General features: G+C 42.4%; 1 protein-coding gene across 7 annotated transcripts in view; it reads right to left on the bottom strand.

The window, feature by feature from the left end:
• Positions 1-1202: 1202 nt before the first annotated feature.
• CACNA1I (calcium voltage-gated channel subunit alpha1 I) overlaps positions 1203-22341 on the bottom strand; it is a 1298213-nt gene continuing 1277074 nt past the window's right edge. For 6 of the 7 annotated variants that reach the window (XM_033929511.1, XM_033929508.1, XM_033929513.1 and 3 more), the window contains 3 exons: positions 21493-21664; positions 10947-11143; positions 1203-2891 (listed from right to left, as the gene is read on the bottom strand). In XM_033929511.1, coding sequence (XP_033785402.1) covers positions 2199-2891; positions 10947-11143; positions 21493-21664 — 1062 coding nt within the window. In that variant the 3' untranslated portion in view covers positions 1203-2198. The remainder of the gene's footprint in view (positions 2892-10946; positions 11144-21492; positions 21665-22341) is intronic. The other variant, XM_033929510.1, reaches the window with a different exon arrangement.

The raw sequence follows: 22341 nt of genomic DNA, 5'->3' as shown, positions 1-22341 counted from the left end.
GGATCAAGTCCATTTATACTTACATCATTAGGTTAGGGGACAAGCAGGGATCCAATAATTTAAGTATTCTTTGCATTGCCTAAGACCTACATCTGGGCTTACTTTTCTGAGGGCTCCTTTTACTTAGCTGCGATAGCGGTTTTAGTGCACGCTGAATTGCCACGCGCGCTAGACTTTAACGCCAGCATTGAGCTGGTGTTAGTTCTAGCCACGTAGCGTGGGTTTAGTGCGCGCTAAAATCCTGCGTGCGGTAAAAACGCTACCGCAGCTTAGTAAAAGGAGCCCTGAGGCTTCCCGCCTCCCCACTCATTCTCTTTCAATGGAAAACGTATGGTAAATCCAGCCCACAGGGAGAGGTGTGAAAGCTTGAAAGGTTTCTGATGATCTTAATCTCCATACTCCTAATACATTTGTTCGTTTTTGTCTAAGTATCACTGTACTACTAGAATTTCACAGGTAAAGGAATAACACTCTTTAATGTGACTCTCAACCTGCGAAGGAAAAGGGCAGCATGGTGTACATAGTATAAGGAATCCAGGCTGCTACCTTTCCTACACGGACTACACCTGTAGCACACAGATGCATCTCTGCCCTCAACTGGGGCATCTCTATATATGCAGTAGGTTAAGAAGCAGATTTCTAGTCTTCCATGGTTCAGAAAGCCAGTGATCACTGTGCCACAAATCATATACCTTTCTTCTTTCTCCTAAGGAATATAAAATACCTTGTCGGGTCTAGGCACTTCACAAAATGAGCTCTGTGATGGGCTGCACACTCTCTGACTTAATGCCACATTCTCATTCCGCACTTTTACAAAGAGAAGCCTGAGGAATGCATTTCTTTATCAGTTTGCCAGATGTTGGTGAGAGCCTAAAGCAGAGCCAACAAAACTGATCTGCTCCAGTAAGCCAAACTTTCTGCCACTCAGGCTGGGTTATATGTCAGAAGATTGCATTTCGTTGTTTTTGGCAGAGTTCACATCATACCATCCCTGAGCACCCATCTGAGCTCCACATACATCTCATATACCCTTCTACCAAAAATATGAACCAGATAGGACATTGTCAAATAATTCACTAGTGAGATTTTCATTTTAGCTTTTACCACAAGTATAGAAGAATATTATATCTATATCTATAAATGTATAGATATAGATATTTGTTGTATCTGAGCTTAAGATACATTACAGTAAACCATTTTTTAGAATTTTTCTTTTTTATGCCAATCTGGCACATTTTTTTTTTATCAAAATTAATGCTAATCATATAATATTTTCTAAAATGTGTTTTTGCATCTGGTGCCTTTGGGCTTCTAAACAAAGAGTTCATATCATCAGAATATAACACCATTGCCAACAAAATAAATAATAACAATAAAAAAATAAAAAAAACAATTCAGTTCCACTTTTTTTTCATAGCAGCTTTCTGAAAACATTCAAACATTTCTTTGCCAAATGGCTTGCGGTGAATAACCAGTCTCCACTGTCCCTGACAGAGCAGTCTTGTCTGTTCCTGGGTGCCATCAGGAAATAGACGGTTTGTTCTTTTCAAAGGTTGCCCAGTGCTTGTGAAAAATATATACATGTATTTTCACTCTGGAATTTCTCTGGACGGTCAACCTTTCCTTTCACTTGCTATTCATTCCTATGTCTAGAAATAAACAGGTACAAGTGTGCCAAAAACTGTTCCTGCTCTTCTCATTTTACAAACGTAGTTTGCTTTCAAAATAATTAGTTATTATTTTTTGGTGGTAGTTTAATATTTCTGGAAGCAATTTCTGGGACCTCCCAAATAAGAGGACATAAAAATAAACCAAACTAGGATTTTATATACATATATACACCTATCTGTATTATGTCAGCTTATGTTGTTTACTCTGTCTAGGTATTCTTTATAGATATAAAACACATAGATGGAGTAAATATCTCTGATGGTTCCTCTCTTTCTCCCCCAAGCTGTCTGAATTTCCACCTTCCCCATCCCCTGTTCCCTCTTCCCCATTCCCCCAGGTCTTGCTTTTAATTTTACTCACACATGTCCAGTCATGTTGATGCTGTATATTGCTTCACTCTCTCACGCAGTGAGGTAAAATAACTTATTTATGTATCGTATTTTATTCCATGCCAATGTGTCACTTGGCTCTGCATTATCTGCAGGTAGTGGCTTCGGTGGCCCTCGCCTCCCTGCTCTTTGCAGTTCTCATCTGTTCCTTCTGCTAACACTGTTGCCAAACTCAACGTTGGAGTGCAGGACAGAGCCACAGTTCGCTGGGATCCCCCGCTCTCCTCCTACTAGCTTGTCTCCACTGTCCTGGCTCTGGGCTTTGCCTGAGGATGGAGCGTCCTTGCAGAAGTCCGTGACCCAGGATGGCATGGAGAGAAAGCCTTGGGAGTCCACAGCATAAAACTGCTTTGAATCTTTGCTCCGAGAAGGGGCAGCTGTCAAACTGCTGGTGCTGCTGCACTTTTTCATAATGCCAGTCGATCCCAGGGAAGGAGGTGGAGAGAAGAGGGAGGTGAGAGACAGGCTGCTCAATGTCTCTGACTGCTCGCTGGTGCCCCTTAGGCTGCTGCCAACACCTTCTTCATCGGAAGGGTCCATGGAGTCATGGAGGGTGCACCCGGGGCTGGTGCTCCCCCCACTACTGTGGCTTCGCTGGTGTCTTCGGGTGCTCTGGAGGTTGAAGATCTTTCGGTTCTGCCTGGTCTGCATTAGGGATGTGGGAGAGAAAGGAAGAGAAGTTCTTTGGGCGGTGGTGACAGGACACAGCATCGGAAGGTCCAGAGTGCATTGAGGCGACTCACTCAAGTTCAAGCTTTCCTCCAGTGTGGTCTGCAGGCTGCCCTCAGAGCTGGCACTGCCGCTGTCTAAGGAGGCATCGCTTTCAGTGGCCTGCAGATCATTGTGCAACAGAAAAACCACCAGTTTAGAATCACTTTGGGCTATGTTCACATAAAGATTCAGAGTTCAAATATATTGGACGTAATGTAAATCAGTAGTTGTCTGGGGGGGGGGGGGGGGGGTGAAGTTATCAATGTGTGCTATCATCAAGACATATTATTTTACCACTAACTTGTGCTATTTTAGCAGAGCTCCCATTTTATGCAATGAGACCTAGGGCTATGTTTACTAAAATGTGCTAGTAAATGTTTATGTTTTATTAAAACTTGTTATACCGCTTGAGCATATTACAGATCTAAGCGGTTTACAGTACTAATTCTATTTTAAAAGGAACTCCAATAATGATAAGAAAATCCTCAAAGAATACAACTAAATATAACATCACATTTGTCTTTAAAAAAAAGACACAATCTACTTTTTTTTTTTTTTAAATGTGCTTAGTGTGTGCTAATGTGGGACTTTCCTTTTTAAAAAAAAATCTTTATTCATTTTCAAAATTACATTAAGTGTTAAATATTTTCATTCACAGTAACAATAAATACATCACTTATAAACAATCAATTGGTACATTACATAAATTCTTATCCCCTCCCCTTTCCCATCCCTCCCCACCATATATTCCATTATCATATAATATATGTAATAATAAAATACCCCCCTCCCTACACCATAAACTGATAAATATAAGACACAATCTACTTTTTTTTTTTTTTAAAAAATGTGCTTAGTGTGTGCTAATGTGGGACTTTCCTAAGAGTTATGGCAATTTGCAAGATTTCTCTTTCAGGTCGTGGGCTAATGTTCACACATAACCTGAAAAAAAATCGAATGGGGAACAAGTAGGGCTCCCGAATTATGGATACACTGACTCGTTAGTGCGCAGTAATCGGAACATACTAGCTGGTGTGTCCATGCCCATTCTCTGCCCCTGTCTATACCTTCTCCATACAAAAAAATAAATATTACACACCTGGGCCCAGATTCTATCAACAGTGCTGTTGTTGGCGGCCACCTTATGAGGGGCCACTAATCGCATGTCAGTCAAACGATGGCACCGTTTATAGACAGCTTCGGAAAAGGTAAGCGCTGGAAATGTAGGCCAGGGTTTTCAAGGCCTACATTTCCGGCGCCTACCTTTTTATATGAATTGCGCCTCCAGAGGCATTTTACAACGTCTAATGCTACTTCTGCTGTTAGCCATGCCTACAGTGGCATTAGGCGTTGTAAAACGCCTCTGTAGGTGTGATTCCAGTGCCAGTAGGCACCTACATTTTACTTTTAAATGCTTTTTTTTCTTCTTTTTAAACTTTTCAACTTAAGTTTCAACTTAAGTTCAACTTAAGTTTCAACTTAAGTTAGGCGCCAGTAGGACGCCTACCAGCGCCTAACTTAAGGCGCCATTTATAGAATACGGGCATCAGTGCGATTTTAAGTGCCACTCGGCCTGTTTCAAGCTTTTTCCAGGTTTTATGTTCAAAGACACGTATGTTGTTTTTGCTCATATTTTTATCTTTGTACCCTACATTATCCGGACCCCTGAGGAAGGCGGTCTCGCTGAAACACGGCTTGTGTAGGGTCTGTCAGGACAATTATACGTGGATTACTAATTCAGACTTTTATTTGTATTTTTATTGTGAAGAGTGAATAAAAATCATCTTTCAGAACATCCACATCCACAGTCTGTTGTTTTTATCTTTGGATTGTTTTTACTGTGGATCATTGGGTCTCCCTTTTTGTTTTTTTGTGTTGCACTTTTTCCTCAGTGCATGCAAACAAGTTACTTTAAAATGCTTTTACATGCTTTGCCCTAGGCATTTTTTATAATGCTAAGCCTGCATCAGGGTTTAACACCCTTTAGCATCTTAATGGTAGCCCACATTGACAGCTTCCCCTCTATGTGGTTTACAGTGCAGAAAGCAAAACATTCACAGTCCAGATAAATGGTTAAAACAATGACAAAGCAGAAAAGAAATACAAAAACCAAGTAAAGGGCATTCAGTGATAAAGAAGAGCAGGCAAGAAAATCTCTAATGTGTGTGTCCGGAAAAATCTTAGCACCCAGAGATGTTAAAACAGGCAGTATGATTAAGGTGACCATACGTCCCGTTTTGAACAGGACCGTCCCTTTTTCTGATCCCCTGTCCTGTTGTCCCCACGTACAGCTTCGGGACGCCGAAATGTCCCGTTTTCAGCAACGGCATCCCGAAGCTGTGTGTGTGGACAACGGGAAAGGTGATCGCAGGAGAATAAGGAACACTTTGCAGGCCTTCCAGGCACGCCGCTCAGACGCAAGAGTCCAGATACCCCATGCTCCAGTCTCGCGGCAGCAGAGCCACACACCGCGGCACCAGGCATCACCGGGGGCGGGACTGACAATTAATAGATGTTCCATTTTGATGAAAAAAATAAATGGTTATGATAAGCATAATGGCCATTGTCTGATGTAGGAACTGGACCCTATGATGACCACCTTGACTTCTAAAAGTTGCCAAAATGTGAAAGGCAATTTAACTGGGGGAAGCTCAATGGTATAAACATTTGTGTCCCAGTGGAAATAGGGTAAATGGGGCCAAAGTCACCAAAAACAACAAATAAAAACCCAGGTTGAAAAAAAATGATGAGATCAATATTCAGTGGCATCTTATGCAGTTAAAGTAAGCTTGTTCCAATGCTCTATCACTCGTTCCGTGAAGAAGTACTTCCTGATGTCTCCACGAAACTTCCCTCCCCTGAGTTTGAGCGGATGTCCTCTTGTGTTCGAGGGTCCTTTGAGAAGAAAGATATCATCTTCCACCTCGACCCGTCCCGTGATGTACTTAAATGTCTCAATCATGTCTCCCCTCTCCCTACGCTCCTCGAGAGTATAGAGCTGCAATTTGTTCAGTCTCTCTTCGTACGAGAGACCCTTTAGCCCCGAGACCATCCTGGTGGCCATCCGCTGAACCGACTCAATTCTGAGCACATCTTTACGGTAATGTGGCCTCCAAAATTGCACACAGTATTCTAGATGAGGTCTCACCATGGCTCTGTATAATTTACTACTAGCTGACTAAAAATCATACAAAATACAGCTATTAGTTTGATTTTTAATCTGTAAAAACACAATCATATCAGTGTATATTATCAAAACCTTCACTGGCAACCGTTTGAGGCTAGGGTGTTATTTAAATTTGGATGCATTTGTTTTAAAGTTTTTTTTGGCTTAGCACCGGCTTACCTTGCTTCTCATTTTAGTTTTTTAATTTCCAAGAAAAATATTCGTAGATCTGGTTGGTTTTATTTTCCTTCAGCAAATGCATGTCGTTACAAAAAAATTTTGGGTAGAACCTTAGCATTCCAAGCAGGATTAATGAATTCATGTTTGAATCTTCTCGTTTCTCCATTTCCTACTTACTATCAATTTCAAAAAGATCTTAAAACCCATTTATTTAAACAATATAATATACATTATTGATTTCATATTATCATGTGGTTGTAATGTATTTTTAATATTTTTACCTATACTTATTTTAGTTATATTGTGTTTCCCTTATTTATTAGTTTTAATGCTTGTATTAGCTACTTAGAATTCTATTATGTATGATGTTATTATTATATTGTATGCTGAGTAACTATTGTGTAAACCGCTATGAACTGCTGGTTAGGCGGTACATAAAAATTATTATTATATGTACATATATATCATTATGCTCAATGTTGATGTGTGTAATGTGATTATGAAGTTGATTTCTTAGTTTACAGAATTGCTCTTTAGGAGATCACTTCTATAAAGTGGGTGCTAGCATTTAAGCGCCAAATATGCATGCAAATGATTAGAATAACAGCTTATATGAATACTAGTCTTATAGCCCGTTACATTAACGGGTGCTAGAATATATGTGTGTGTGTCTGTCTTTTTTATTTTTTCTCTCTCCTTAGCCGCTTTCTGTATTTCTGTCTGTCTTTTTTTTTTTTCCTTGGCTGTCCACTACCACCCCTTGCCTGCTCCCACTGTCCATTCTCCCTTCCTTTTACCTCCCGTGTCCTCCACCACCCTATCACTGCTCACCTTATCCAGCAGAAGCCCTTCTCCCTTTGTTTTACCTCCCCCTGTCCATCATCACCTCCTTCCTGCTCCCCCTGGCCAGCAGTAGGCCTGTCTTCATTTTTCTGCCCCCCTCTCTGTTCATCAGCACCTCTTCCCCTATCCATCAACCCCTTTTCTGCCCCTCCATTTCCGTTTGTTGCAGCATTTCCCTCCCACCCCATTTCCCTATGCAGTATTTTCCTCCCCCCCATACCTTCCTCCTGAACTCCATGCCCTACTTATGTCGACATCCACCTCGGGGGGGGGGGGGGGAGGAAGAGAGAGAGAGAGCTTCGGGCGGCCAGCAGCCACCGCGGCCGACATCCGCCTCGGGCCGCCGCGCCGACATCCACCTCAGCGGGGGGGGGGGGGGGGGGAGGAAGAAGAACGTAAGCCGCGCATGCGCACTTCCTAGCTACAGCTCACGGAAAACGGACGCACGCATAGGAACTGCGCATGCGCGGCTTACAGTTTTATTATATTAGATATGTATGTACAAAGCAAAATTCTGCGTAAGCACTATTCTGTAAATATGTACATCCAGGTTGATATTCAAAGTGATTTAAACAGCCAGAAACCATTCCTGACTAGTTAAATTACCTATTTGGGGAAAACCGGTCATTTTCAGTGATACTTAACCAGTTAGTGTTGCTGGAAATAACCAGTTATCCCTAAACTGTAAACTGGCTATTTTGGGGGGCGTTCCGGAGGTAGAGTTACCACTTGGCTGGTTAAGTGCCGACTTTCAGCACTAAACCGACCAAGTTAACTATACAAATAGGACCGCATAAAACACGGTCCTATCTTTATGCGGTAACCTATAGCTGTTTAAATGTTGTTTAAGCAGCTATGAATTAGCTGGCTCTGCATACACCAAATATTGAGGGCCTTGCATTAAATATCCATGAATAAGGCCAGCAGCGGTCAGCGATATATTGATTGCCGCTGGCTGAATATTGGGCCCCTAGATTTTAAAAAATCCGTAATTTATATGTAGACTTGTGGAATGTGCATGATAATATTTGCAGCAATCCTTGAGCTCTATACGCACCTGTCTGTCCTTTTTGCTTAGTATGACTAGGTTTCCTCCCCCTCTACCCTTTCTTCCCTTCCTTTTCAAGTTGCCTAGAGCTTATTTAGGTTTGTGCGATTCACAAATATTAGATTAGATTAGATGGTAAACGGTACAAAAAAGTTCAACTGCTGCCAGCTGAATATTGGCTGGCTTGAATTCATTCCAGAAAAACACAGCTGACCAATGTGATAAAAACTTGCATATAATTTATTGAATAACATATTTAAAAATACAGTGGAACCTCTGTTTGCGAGTAACGCAGTTTGCGAGTGTTTTGCAAGACGAGCAAAACACTCAGCAAACTTTTGTCTCGCAAACCAAGCAGCGCCCTGATAAACGAGCACTTACAGCTGCAGGAAGCGCCTCTTCAGGGGGATTCCTCTTCCGTTTGCAGGCCATCTTTCCACCCCGGATGCCTTCTGCATGTTGGAGAGCCTCTGTCTGAGCCCACGCTGCCAAGTGCTGTCCCACCTGCACGTTGCGTGTGATCACGCACAACGTCAATCATCGATGTTGTGCGTGATCCTATGCAACATGCAGGTGGGACAGCACTCGGCTGCGTGGGCTCTCATAGGCTCTCCAACATGCGGAAGGCACCCGGTGTGGAAGGCTGACCGGCGGACGGAAGAGGAATCCCCCTGAAGCGGCGCTGTGTGGGCTCTAGGGTTCTCCAGTGGCTGGCAGACGGAGGAGGTGTTTCCTTCAGACGGCGCTGCAGCACCCGGCACCTGACAGGTACACACCCCTGGGCCACCCGTCGCCATTTCTTCAGCACCTTTTGGATTGTGGAACGAATTGTCAGCGTTGCCAGTATGGTCCATGGGAAAAGTTGCTTTGATATACGAGTACTTTGGATTACGAGCATGCTTCTGGAACGAATTATGCTCATAAACCAAGTATATAATACTTCCTAAAAACCCGAAATGGCTATGTTTTACCCCCTGCAAAGGCTTTGTCAGAGGCTAAGCTTGAAACCAGAAGGTGCAATCCCAAACTTTCACCTATCTGGCAACTACAAGTTACCTCTAGTCAGATTAAACACATAATATGCTGTTCATTGAAAAATAAACTCATAGGGGGCAATATTTAGCTTGCAGGGGGTTAATGTTTTTTTAAATTTTTTATGCTGGCTGCTTTGAGCTTTTCTATGATAGAAGACTGGTGCTGAGAATCTGGATATTACTCGGGTACCACCAATATTCAGTGGCTGGACCTGGATAGCTATTTGATTGATTTAGCACAGCCTTTTTCTGTCCTAAGTTAATCACCACTGAATACTGGTGGTGCCAGGATAACTATAGTCGCTGCCTCATGACTATGCCATTGACCCACTGACCCAGTGACCCATTGACTTAATTTGGCTAAGAACCCTCTACCCGGTTAAATCACATTGAATATTGACTTCACAAATATCAGGAAAGTTGGTCCATGAGCTCTGCTGGCTGTAGCTTTATATGACTTCCCATCTCCAACCTGCTGAAAAGAGAGGCAAGCAGGAGATGATGCTAGAACATGCCGCACTGCTAGCAACAGAGTTCTGTAAATATCAACTGCCGATGAGTACATAACGTTTTTCTTATGCCAATTTTTTTTTTTTGGTGTACTTTGCTCCTAGGGGATGGAAATAGAAAATGCAGTGCTGTACAAAATATATTCCTACTTTTTGGGGGTAGTGTATTTTGTAGATGTGTAGTTACTACATAATTCAGCAAGCTATGTTATCCTATTTCTGAAATTAATTAAGACCACTTTGTTCGATAAGTATATTACTTAGTGAGTTTTATTATTGAAATTCTATTTTACAAATATTTGCATTTTTTACTGTATTATTGTATTTCGCTCTTTTTAGTGTAAACCGCCTAAAACTTTTGATTATGGTGATATAAAAGAATAAAGTTATTATTATTAATGTGAGATGCCTTAGCTAGCCCTCTACGATAGCTCTTTAGAAGGATTATTATTTTGTGCAGAATGCAATTTGCTGTTTTCAACCCCCCATTTTAGTGGAAATTTTCAGAATACAAAATAAACACTAACTAGAGAAAACATTAACTTCTGGGCAATGACGATACATTAGGAAAATTGTTGTGTGTATGAATTTCAGCACAGTAAGAAAATGTAGAAAATACTTGTGATTAATTAACAGAAGAGAAAAAAACATTCAAGGCCTGTTTTACAAAGACGCGTGGCAACGGCCCCGAAGCCCTTTAAATCTCTATGGGCTTTGGGACCGTTACCGCGCTGCACCCGTTAGCGCGGCTTTGTAAAACAGGACCTCAGTCTCTGGATATCTTAAAATGTAAAAAAAAAACAATTTCTATACAGCATATCATTTGGAAATTCTTAGATTTGGATCACTCTCTTGTGGTTTAAGATAAAGGGCCTCTTATATCAAACTGCGCTAGCAGTTTTTAGCACAGAGAGCCGCGCTGAATGGTCTGCGCTGCTTCCGATGCTCACTGAGTTCCTAGGAGCGTCGGGAGCAGCGCGGGGCAATCAGCGCGGCTCCCCGCGCTAAAAACTGCTATCGCAGTTTGATAGAAGAGGGCCAAAGTCTTTTGATATTTTTAATTTCCATTGCTTTAAAATCAGTGATTCAATAGTGGAAGGATGGCTAAAATGTATTAGCATATATGTGGCGGAATTGGGTTCTTTAGTACAGAAATTATGACAATATATTGGAAAGTAAATCTTCACTAAATAAACCTGGGGAGCTTGTTAGCCAATTGTTTGATGGCTGCATGCAGCGTTTTGGAGACCACTACAGTATATGAAACCCTACAGATCAATTTAATTCCTTATTTTTGTTTGTAGTTTATTGTTATATGTACCACATTTTCTCCATAGATGGAACATGCCGAAGCTACTGGAAGCGGAAAGCAAGAATCTAAACAGCTGCTCATACCTGTCTGAGAAGCGAGCAATTGACGCTTGGAGACCTTAATAAAGCCCACGAGCCCTGCGAAGAGGTTTTGGGAAGGCTGCTGTGGCAGGAGTCCTTCTCTTGGGCAAGCTGGGTGGTGGAGACCACTGGATGGAAGAATTCTGCTGGCACAGGTGAGAGTGGGCTGGAGGTACCTGAGGAATGGGGAGCAGGGGAGACTGACAATAAAATCAGGGTAGTGGGGTAAAGAAAACAGTATGAATAGCAATATTGCGTGTGATCACCACTGGCCACTGAGGACTGTCAACATTCAGATATGAGATGTACTTAAGGCAGATTTAAGGTGATCAGAATCAGCTTAAACTGTAATACATACTGCATAAAGTATTCCCAACTGGATGATTTTATGCAGTGAAAAAACTATTACAGTTTAGAGAACAACCAGAGAACTTAATAACAGCTGGCATTGTACAAATTACCTACCATATTTTGGACAAAATCTTAGAGTTGAGCAATGCTAAGATTTGTTTCTCTCGCTCTGTATAATGCTTTCTTTTTCTCTGTCTGCATCTCTTCTCAAAAGCATTGCTTGTTTTTATGATCATAAAGTTATATCATAGTGTATTTGAATAATACTGTTTTGTTGGGGTTTTTTTTTTCTGTTCTAAGGGTTCTGTTATAAGGTTCAGGTTCTCATAGGTGTCAACACAATACCAATTACCCCTCCCTGGACACAGTGAAGGAGCTTGTCCAATAGAGGGAGCTCTCAGCACCCACAGAGTTGGCTTCTATGCAGGCACTAAAATCACCTGGGGATACTCTGCTCAATCAGTCTATGTTTCAAACACTGATAAAATATAAGGAAAGAGTCACCTGAGAACTCCCCAGTCTCTGTGGAGTTCATCATTAATCCAAGACTAACTTAGGATGGGAAATGAAATATAAGCCCTGTTTTACAAAGTCACGCAGCTTTGTAAAACAGGCCCATAATCTTTTTCAAACCTCTACAGTACAGTAATAAGTGAAAATGGATACATTAGGTGCTCCTGAAAGCTGGGGTTCCTGATAGGCAGCTTTGAGCTGTATGGGAGTCCTCTGCTGATGCTTCTGCCAGTGGGGGGAGGTGCAATGATTTCTTTATTTATTTAAAGAAGACATTATCCACTTATCTTTGAAGCGGCTTACAAGTAAACATACGCAGTAGAGGTCAAATTTTACCATACATTTTCCAATACATTACAAACATCAATCAGCTTTGTTTACATTGTTCAACAAAAAACGTGTAGTCATTCTCAAACATTTTATTGGATGTCAGCAGGACAGCTAAAAGCTAAGACGAAAAAATGAGCCTTAAGTAATTTTCAAAATAGCCGTACACTTCTCCTCTGTATTCGCTGTGATAGGGGATTAACTGACCCGTGAATACAGAAACACCGCAAATAACTTTTTCATATGTTATTCGCTGTTTTCTACTAAAAACCATCATGAAAAGGATGAAACCACGAATAATATGGTAGGAGACCTGGCCTGTTTCTGAAGGAGAGGCAAAACACGGTGAAGAAAGTGCCGGGAATCGGTGATTTTCTCTGTAAACGCTTGGAATCAGCCATTTCTCTATGCAAGCTGATGTCATTGGGGGGGGAGGAGCCAGCAAGCTAAACACTGCAAATAATCGAAACCGCAATTGCTGAAACCGTGAATACAGAAGGAGAAGTGTACATTGTTACAAAAACGCATTGCTCTGGACAGACCATTCCAAAGCACCGGACCCGCAATTTTAAAACAAGACTTTCTAGTGGAGGCATACTTAGGGCTTTAACGCGCGGGATAGCGCATGCTACAATGCCTCGCACGCCAGACGCTAACGCCAGCATTGAGCTGGCGTTAGTTCTAGCTGCGTAGCGAGGGGTTAGCGCGCGCTAAAAACGCTAGTGCACCTTAGTAAAAGGAGCCCTTCATTTCACCCCTTATTCTTGCATCTAACAGCATCCTATTTTCTGATCTCAAAACTCTATTAGGTTTATATATTTTCAAGCATTTGGTCAGATGGTCTGGAAGAGGGTTAATATCCCTAGATGGATTATTTTCGAAATTTTAAACTGTACCCAATGATGCATTGGCAACCCATGTAATTTCTTTAAAATTGGTGTAATATGTTCATACCGTGCTGCACCCGTTAATAATAATAATAACAATTTATACCACAGGACCGTGAAGTTCTATGCGGTTTACAATGATTTAAAAACAATGCTACAAATTGAGTAGAACTTACATAGTTTGAGATTATCAGCTACCTACGTACTTCAAGAAACTCGTGCCGTGGAATTTTGTATAATATATAATGCTTTTAAGCGGGTGGATGGAAGACCCAGGTAAATGCCATTACAGTAATCAAGCTTTGAGAGCACTAGTGTCTGTAATTATATTCTATGGGCGCATTAGCATGTAGCGTGCGCTAAATCGGCTAGCATGCTTTAGTAAAAGACCCATTTAGTGGGAATAGTGTTGACGGTCTTCATCTACAGTTATACTCTATTTTAATATTCTTTGTGAGACTGCATCACAGTAACATAGTAAATGACAGCAGATAAAGACCTATTTGGTGCATCCAGTCTAGAGAGTTGCACGGGGACAGAAATCCCACCCATCCTCGCCCATCCCCACAAGGAATTACCTCCATCCCCGCCCGTCCCCATAAAAAGCAGCAATTACTTATGACAAGATCATCAATTCTATAGTTTCTTTTGTGTTTGCGCTGCTCTTTTCCTTTGGTGGAACCCTTTTTTTGTTTTCTGTTCAGGTAATTAACTTATAAACCCCCTCTTTTACTAAGGCTGACGTGTCCATTATATTATATGGATGAACCCTGCTTCCAAAGCCTTCCACACCCGTGGGAGTCCCGTGGGCTAGAGGGGGGTCCCCGTGGGAATCCCGTGGGCCAGAGGGGGGTCCCCGTGGGAGTCCCGTGGGTTAGGGGGGGATTCCCACAGAACCCGTGGATTCCTGCAGGACTCGCGGGATTCCCGCGATCCCCGTTCCCGTGCAGACCTCTAATCCAGTCTACCCTGCAAGATGACCAGAGTTAAGTTATATTCCTTCATGATTAAACATTGGCTCCGTCTCTGGCAGTGTTCAAGGCCCAGTTAAAAGCCCACCTCTTTGAGAGTGTTTTTGACTCTTTAACTCCTCTCACCTTGGGTTCTGCATCCCCAGCCCTATATATCATGTCTGTCTGTCCAAGTTAGATTGTAATCTCTTCTGAGCAGGGACCGTCTATAAATGTCAAAATGTACAGCTCTGTATACGCTTTTCAGCACTATATAAGTGATAAGTAGTAGTAGTATAAATGGAGAGTTATATATGTTTCAGTCTTGGAACACAAAAGTTCATTATTATGGCTACAGCACAGTCCCATTCATCAACACATGATTAATCCAACAATATTGCTAACTAACCACATTTTGTTCATGAATTTCAACCTTAAGATGTCTTCTCCTCCCTCACTGACATACACAATACCAGCACTCATAGCATATGATATGAATGCGATATAAAATACACCTAGTTGATCCTGATCTGCCTTTGCTGTTTTCAGGACACAGATCATAGAAGTCTGCCCACTATTGGCCTTAATTCTTAACTACTAAATGAGATCCAGCTCTCGGAAAAGTTGACCAAAGTCTCCAGAACCAAAAAAATGAGGGTTTAATGAATTTTGTTAGAGCAAACTTGTAATCCAACGGTACAAACTGCATCCTTTAATGCGGAAAGATTTAAAACATTACAAAAGTTCCAATATGTGACTTCTACAGACTGTTTACAGACCCAAACATGAAAAATCAGATGTTCTCCACATTTTGGATCTTTCCCAGAGACAGTCACAAATTTGCCACTGAAGAACTACTCCAGCCATCATAATAAATCAGCAGTAAGTATACCAGGGTCAAGCTATTTACCGTATGTGCCAAGTCATGCCATTCTCTTTGGACTCTGAAGGCACTTAACTTGGTAGGCACCTAGGAAAACAGCAGCTAAAGCAAGACAATCAAAGTTAGGCGTCATTGGTAGAATTACGCCTAGCAGTGACAAAAGGCACCAGTAGGCACGCACAACTTAGGCACTAATATATTAAGCCAGGGTTTTTCTTGGCCTAAACTACAGGTGCCTAACTCAATCCACGCCCAAACTCTGTCTCTAACCATGCCTACTTGCCGTGTAGGTGCCTACTGGCTAATTCATTTTTTAATTGATTTTTTTTAATGGCACCAATTTAACTTAAGATACCTAGTTTGGCAAGGCACAACTTCAGGAGCAGTTCACAGAATTAGGGCCTGAATTACTTCGGTATATTCTACAAGTGTGGGAGCTAAGCTCCAGAAGATTTCTCCCTTGACATCTCAATAATGCATCAAAAGTTGTTATTTGGTCCAAGACGGAAAAGCAACTTTGCTGATCTATAAATAGTTGTTCTTTGAAAACAGCAGTTCACCAGTCCCACAAGGAGGTGATATCCTCCTGTCAAAACTGAAACAGAACTAGATTAATAGTCAGATCTGAACACTATTTTAAAAAAGTATATATATTTACCACCACTACCTGGATGAACAGTGGCACTGAACAGTGGAAAGTGCCCCTGCCCTATTTTCTACCTCCCACTCCTTCCCTGCTCTCCTGCCATACGTGTACCCCTTCCCTTTCCCCGTACCTCTCTAACTTCGCCGGCATGAGCAGTATCGCCAACCTGCTGTCTGTGCTGGTCTTGGCTCTCCTTCTGATATCACTTCCTGGTCCCGCAACCAGGAAGTGACTTCAGAGGGAGGACTGAGGCTGGTGCAAGCAGCAGGTTAGAGATGCTGCTTGTGCTGATGAATAGTTAGAGACACGGGGGGAAGGGAAGGCGCGTGCTTGGTAGGGAAGGAGTGGGGGGGGGGCAGAGAAGGGCAGAGATGTTGATGCCCCCACCAAGACAGCGCCCGGGGCAGTGTGATCCTCCACTCACCACTTACTACGCCACTGATGCTGAACATATGTGGAAAATACCCTTGCTGATAGCTATACACTTCTCCCTCTGTATTAGCGGTGGATGCGGGCAGAACATAGCCGCGAATATGGAAAAACCGCAAATAACTTTTCAATAGTTATTCGCGTTTTTTAAATAAAAGTCAGCGTTTTTAGTATTGAAACCACGAATGCAGTAGTATGCAGTAATAATCTCAGGGTAAAAAAAAAAGTTATGAGGTGTTTGCAAGAAGGTACAGGGCGAGGGGGCTCTTAAAAACCCGTTCCCCTGCTCTTTACTACTTTAAAAGAGCTCCTGAGCAGGGGGAAAGTACACTGTTGAGTGCATGGCGGGCCGGCACCAACGATTGCCTCCCCACCCCTTGCTTACCTTGGAAATGATTAGCGGTTCCCCGTGCTTCAGGCCCCCTTTCAACGTGAAGCCCCATGGCGCTCCCCCTTGCAGCTGCACATGAATGCACTGAAAAGGGACAGCTCTTCTCCCCATTCTCTCCTCCAGGCCGGCGGTGGGAGCCCCCCGATCTATGCTCTGCACTAATCCGCTTAGGAGGAAAGTGTGGCGTAGTGGTTAGAGCTACAGCCTCAGCACCCTGAGGTTGTGGATTCAAACCCCATGCTGCTCCTTGTGACCGTGGGAAAGTCACTTCATCCTCCACTGCCCCAGGTACATTAGATGGATTGTGAGCCCACCAAGACAGATAGGGAAAATACTTGAGTACTTCAATGTAAACTGCTTAGGCTATAAGCAGTATATAAATAAATAAAATACATATGGATAGCAGCTGAATATTGCTGCTATGGGGGGCAATTCTATAGGTGGGAACCCAGATACTGCATGGTGAGAACTTATTCTATAAAAGTATCTCAAACATGTCCACGCCTGCATGTGAGATGCTAGTTCCATGACATGCTACTATTTATAGAGACATATAGGTGTCTATGGCACTAATTTTCAAAAGAGAAAAACTTCTCAAATACGGCACAGAGTTGCAGATGGGTATTTTTTTCACCAAAACATTTAAATTATGATTTTCAAAAAGGCAGAATTGGGATATATTTCAGTGAGTGCATCCAAATAGCAAGGGGGCATATTGGAGATGTGTTTTGGGCAGGACTTGTGTGGGCTAGGACATTTTTCTGCAAAAATGGAACAGCCAAAAAAGTCCAGGGCACAAAAGAAGTATATTTTTACCTAGACCTGTTTCAGTCATGACTAAGGGGCTCATAATCAAAACAAAAAAAACATCTAAAAAGTGGCCTAAATGGGTACTTGGACGATCAAAAAGCCTGATCGTCCAAGTACCCATAACCAAAGCTGGTTTTAGATGTACTGTATCTAAAACCAGCTTAAGCCTTTCCCCTGCCTCTAAATGTGTAGAGCGAAAAGAAGCATTTTTAGAGGAGGGGAAAGGGCGGGAGGTGGACCGACCTACACTTAAGTCGAACAGCAGGTATAATCAAAGATTTAGGCAGGTTGCCTAGTTGGCATTTATACATTTTAACTTAGACCAAGTCAAAACAGGTATAAATGCCGAAAAAGGGGCCGCTGAGCTGATCGTGCTGCCGCAATAAGCTCAGCGGCCCCGGCAACCTGCCTACCATCACCATCAATGATCGTGGCAGGAGAACTGGCTCATCTCCCCTGCCGTGATACCACCAAGTGCCACCAAACGCGGCACTTGGGATAGCTATTGCGGCAGGAGAGATGAGCCATCGCTCCTGCTGTGATCCACTCCCCCCCCTGATCGTATCGGGCAGGAGGGAGCCCAAGGCCTCCTGCCCCGGCGAAACCCCCTATCCCCACCCCCACTAAAATAAGGGTAGGAGGAATCCCAGGCCCTCCTGCCCTCGGTGCAGCACCCCAGGATCGCCCCCAAACCCCCGATTGGCCCCCCACCCACTGACCCCGTGACCCCCTGTAGACCCCTCAACTCCCCACACCCACACCCCCGTACCTTCAGAAAGTTGGCCAGACTGATGGGTCCCAAGCCCGTCCGTCCAGCAGGCCAGCTATCCGGAATTGGCCCAGTAGCCTTAGGCCCCTCCTGTGGTCGGGGCCTTAGGCACATGGGCTAGGTTGGGAATACAATGAAGCTATTAAGGGGCACACAATGAAGCTACTAAAACAAATCAGAGAAAACATTTCTTCACTCAATGTGTAATTAAACTCTGGATTATGTTGTCAAAAAATATGAAAAAAAGCAGTTAGCTTAGCAGGATTTTAAAAAGGTTTGGATAATTTCATAAAAGAAAAGTCCAGAAGCCATTATTAAGATGGACTTGGGAAAATCTACTGCCTGAAAATGTCTATCACAAAGCTATTACTCGCACCAGAAATTTAAATTTTTTCTGGGTCGATTATGGCTGTGAGCTATTTTGGGTTAAATGCCCCAATTCAGACTTACATCATAAAGAAAATGCCCCCTCCACATGTCTTTATAAAATAGTGCCTCTTAACCTAGATACCCAATTATAAAATTATCCTCTAATTAAATATGGGCCCCTTTTACAAAGCTGCAGAAGTGAGTCCAGTGCAACAAATGCAACTACGACAGCTTTGTAAAAGGGACCCTACATTTGTGGTTTGTTAATTTTTGTATTTGTATAGATTTCTATGAGTTCATCCTCTGAGGCAGGCATTTTACTGAAAATAAGTTGGGATAATTTTAATTGTCATTTTTGGTTTTTGCTGTATTAGTCCATCCTTATACTCTGTGTAGTGTTTTATTTCAAACTTATATCTGTGACTTGTAAATTTTTAAATAAAGTAACACGCAGGGCAGGATTTACCAATAGGCCAAGTAGGCACGTGTCTAGGGCCCGAAATGGTCAGGGGGGCCCGATGAAGGAGGGCATCAACATTGTTTTTTCCAAACAGTGACTAAGGAAAAAGGGGCATAAACTGGCAGGGATCCAAACTGTTTTTTTCCCCCCGATTTTGCAAAAGCCACAGCTGCAGCTAGAAAGCAGATTTTGGCACTTCGCCCACAACTGAATCAGTTGGGAGCACTATACTGGCTACTCCATCCTGCCGTGATGAAGATCACTCATGGTAATAAAACTATATATTACGAAGACCCGATTACGTTGCAAGAGTACATCACTCAAAACTCAAATGAAATGTCATAATACCAGGCTGGTTGGATTGATTTTCATTTATTTTATTGATTAATTTGTATTTGACATGAGAGGTGAAAATATGTCATATTTTGGTTTGAAAGTTGATAGGTATTTTTCTTTTTTAAACAGTCAGTTTTCTTTTTCTCTTAATGGTATGGAACTGAATGTTGTTAATACTAATGAGGGATCACCAGAAGGAGGCTTGGAATGCTAGCAGTAAGACATCATATACCCTAAGCCCCCTCGGTATAAAACCTGTCTTAATCCGTCCTCCTTTTTCTAGAGTCAAATGGAAACACTATCGATATTCAGACCATGGCGATACTGGAAATTCAATACCAGTGCTGTATCCGGTGACCAACACTGACCCCCCTCCTTTATAAAGCTGCACTAGCATTTTTAGTGCCAGCCACTGCGGTAATGGCTCCGTTGCTCATAAAATTCCTATGAGTGTCTGAGCTGTTACCGCCGTGGCCGGCACTAGAAACTCTAGCGCAGCCTTGTAAAGGATGGGGTGAATTTCTGGTCTATTTTTGACTGACTGAGACATAGCCAATTAGGCCAATATTTAGCAGCTAGCTGGCTAACTCTTAAGGCCAAAGATAGACCAGCCTTTTAGGCAGCTCTGGCTAGTCATCAAACTTAGCCGGTAAACTGTTGAATATTGGTAGTGACTGGCTATGTCACCAGCCAATCCAGCAAGCCGGGTATTCAGCGAGAGATAGATCTCTATGTGCTATTTAGCTGGCTGGGGGCTGTTCTCACTGTCTTAATTGGGTTTAATTCCTATTGCAGCTCTTTGTGTCTCTAGGCAAGTCATTAAACTCTCCATTGCCCCGGATACAAATTCTTAGATTGTAAGCCCACTAGGGACAGGGAAAGAACCTGCATATAATAAATGTAAACCACTTTGATTATTCCATAGAAAGGCAGTACAGGCAGTCCCCGGGTTAAGAACGAGTTATGCTTTTTAAAGCAGTTCTTAAGTTGAATTTGTATGTAACTCAGAACTTGTAGATTTTAAGATTCTTGCTGCTTACCTCTGCTCCCAGCTGACAAAAGGGCCAACTGTCCCTAGCCAGTGTTCCCTCTAAGGAACAACATGCACAACCACACAGTGCTCTTAATGTGGCCATGCATCATTCCTGAATCTGCTGCAAGGTAAGTGTAGGAGTCTGTGTCACTGGAAATACTGCTCAGTGAAATCAAATGAAACCACGACTGCATTCTTAAGTACAAGTCGTACTTAAGTCGGGCATCTGTAACTCGAGGACCCTTTCCCCTTTACTGCAAATAAGCACAATAAGGAACATACTGTAGATCAGGGGTGTCCAACCTGCAGCCCGAGGGCCGCATGTGGCCCCGTGAAGTATTTTGTGTGGTCCTGGTTGATGGTGATGCAGTGTTTTCCTCTGATGCCCTTCGATGTTTACCATCTTGCCGGCTCCCTCCTCTGTCTTGCTGCAGCGTTTGCACGTTTGTGCAGCCCCAGAGACATTTTTTTTGGCCAATGCGGCCCAGTGAAGCCAAAAGGTTGGACACCTCTGCTGTAGATAGTTGAAATCAAAAGTACTGCACAGATTCTGGGTCAATACAGGCCTGATAAGTCTTTCTTTACATACTTCAGTTTAGTATAAGTGAGTGGTAAACAAACATAAGGTTGTTCAGAGGAAGAGGAGATGGAGTGAGCCAACTTGCAATATCTGTGCCTAAAATGGAGATCTGACTCAAAGGGAGGAAGATAGTAGATTACTCATAATGATGGGCCACCGCGTGAGGGGACTGCTGGGCATGATGGACCTCTGGTCTGACCTAGCAGAGGCACTGCTTATGTTCTTATTTTCTTATGATTAAGGGTCTTTAGAGATGACTTTTAGAGTTAAATGTTACATCCTGAGCTAGGGCATGAAAACAGGGAGACCAATGAAACTGGAGGGAATGGATCCCATGTATCATTCAACCTATAAAAATATATATTACATGATCTATGCAGGTACCTGATTAGCTCTAAGTAGCACAGCTCATATGAGCACAATATAAACATACAGAATATTTGACATATTCTTGAAACTTTTTGAGTGTTATATACACTCAGCTATGTATTTCACAACTCACTGTTCTCACTCCCACTCTCTGCATTTTCATTTTTTTGTTGTTGTGGTTGGTTTGCTTCGCCTTTTATATTGTTTAAATAAACTACTGGAGAGACCAAATTCAATGAAAAATAAACTTCTGAAAGAGAAACATGTCCTACACTCACTATAGAAAATGTATTAGGATGATTCCACTCAAGAGGGTGACTACAAGAACTGCTTGTCTTTCAAGAAACTAGTTCTTTGCAGTACTCTTCCACCCAGTGGATCAGAACCAATCATGGGATGTATCTGCAAGCTTTGCAATGCGATCAGATCAAGAAAATAATTCTCACCTGGTTTGTTCTCATGCTTCAACCAATTATCCCATGGCTGGGTCAGGTCAAAAGGCACCGTCTCCATTTCACATGACTGTTCTAAAGTTGGCGATCCTACTATACTTGTGAGGGGGAAGAAATTTTCATTATAACCTCCAATTCCAAGGGAGTCTGGACTGTCTTGATCATCCTGTGGAGATATGAAGTCATGTCTAATGAAATGATAATCATAGTAGCAAGAGATTTTAGGAGGGCAGAGGCACACAGTTTACGCATGTAATATATTCTATAGGGGCATACATGTAGAGTATATACACATGTTTACACCTTTTTCAACGCAGGTACAAACATGTATGTCAGCATTTGGAGATGATTCTGTTTTATACAGGCATATAGGTTTGTTGCCTTTATAAAATAGGTTTAAAATAGCTGCCTTTTTTGAATTTCCCACATAGGTGTCCTATTAATACACTTATGGAGGGTCATTTTCAAAAAAGACATCCAAGTCCGATTTGGGTGTTTCCCGCAAAATGTCCAAATTTGAAGGTTCAGAAATGCCCGTTTTCAAAAGCTGAACCGCTAGACATCCCCCTCCCCCCAATTTTTTAAATTTTTTTTTTAATTGCATACTTGGCCAACGGGAAATTCAAAGGACATCCAACCTTAGATGCCTAACTTTATACCTCATTTTCAACCACAGAAATGTCCAAACACAATCCATTTGGACATGGAGGGGCCAACATTGTAATGGATTGACCACATAGACATCCCAATAAAGCAGTGGGACACCTTAGAGGACACTGTTGTGATCTTCACATAAAAGGTGCCAGATAAGACGTGTGATGCTCTACTAGGCTTTCCCATACC

Source organism: Geotrypetes seraphini, chromosome 2, assembly GCF_902459505.1.
Source record: "Geotrypetes seraphini chromosome 2, aGeoSer1.1, whole genome shotgun sequence".
Taxonomy (NCBI): Eukaryota; Metazoa; Chordata; class Amphibia; order Gymnophiona; family Dermophiidae; genus Geotrypetes; species Geotrypetes seraphini.
Note: the sequence above shows the minus strand (reverse complement) of the source record. Positions and strands in the feature narration are given on the sequence as shown.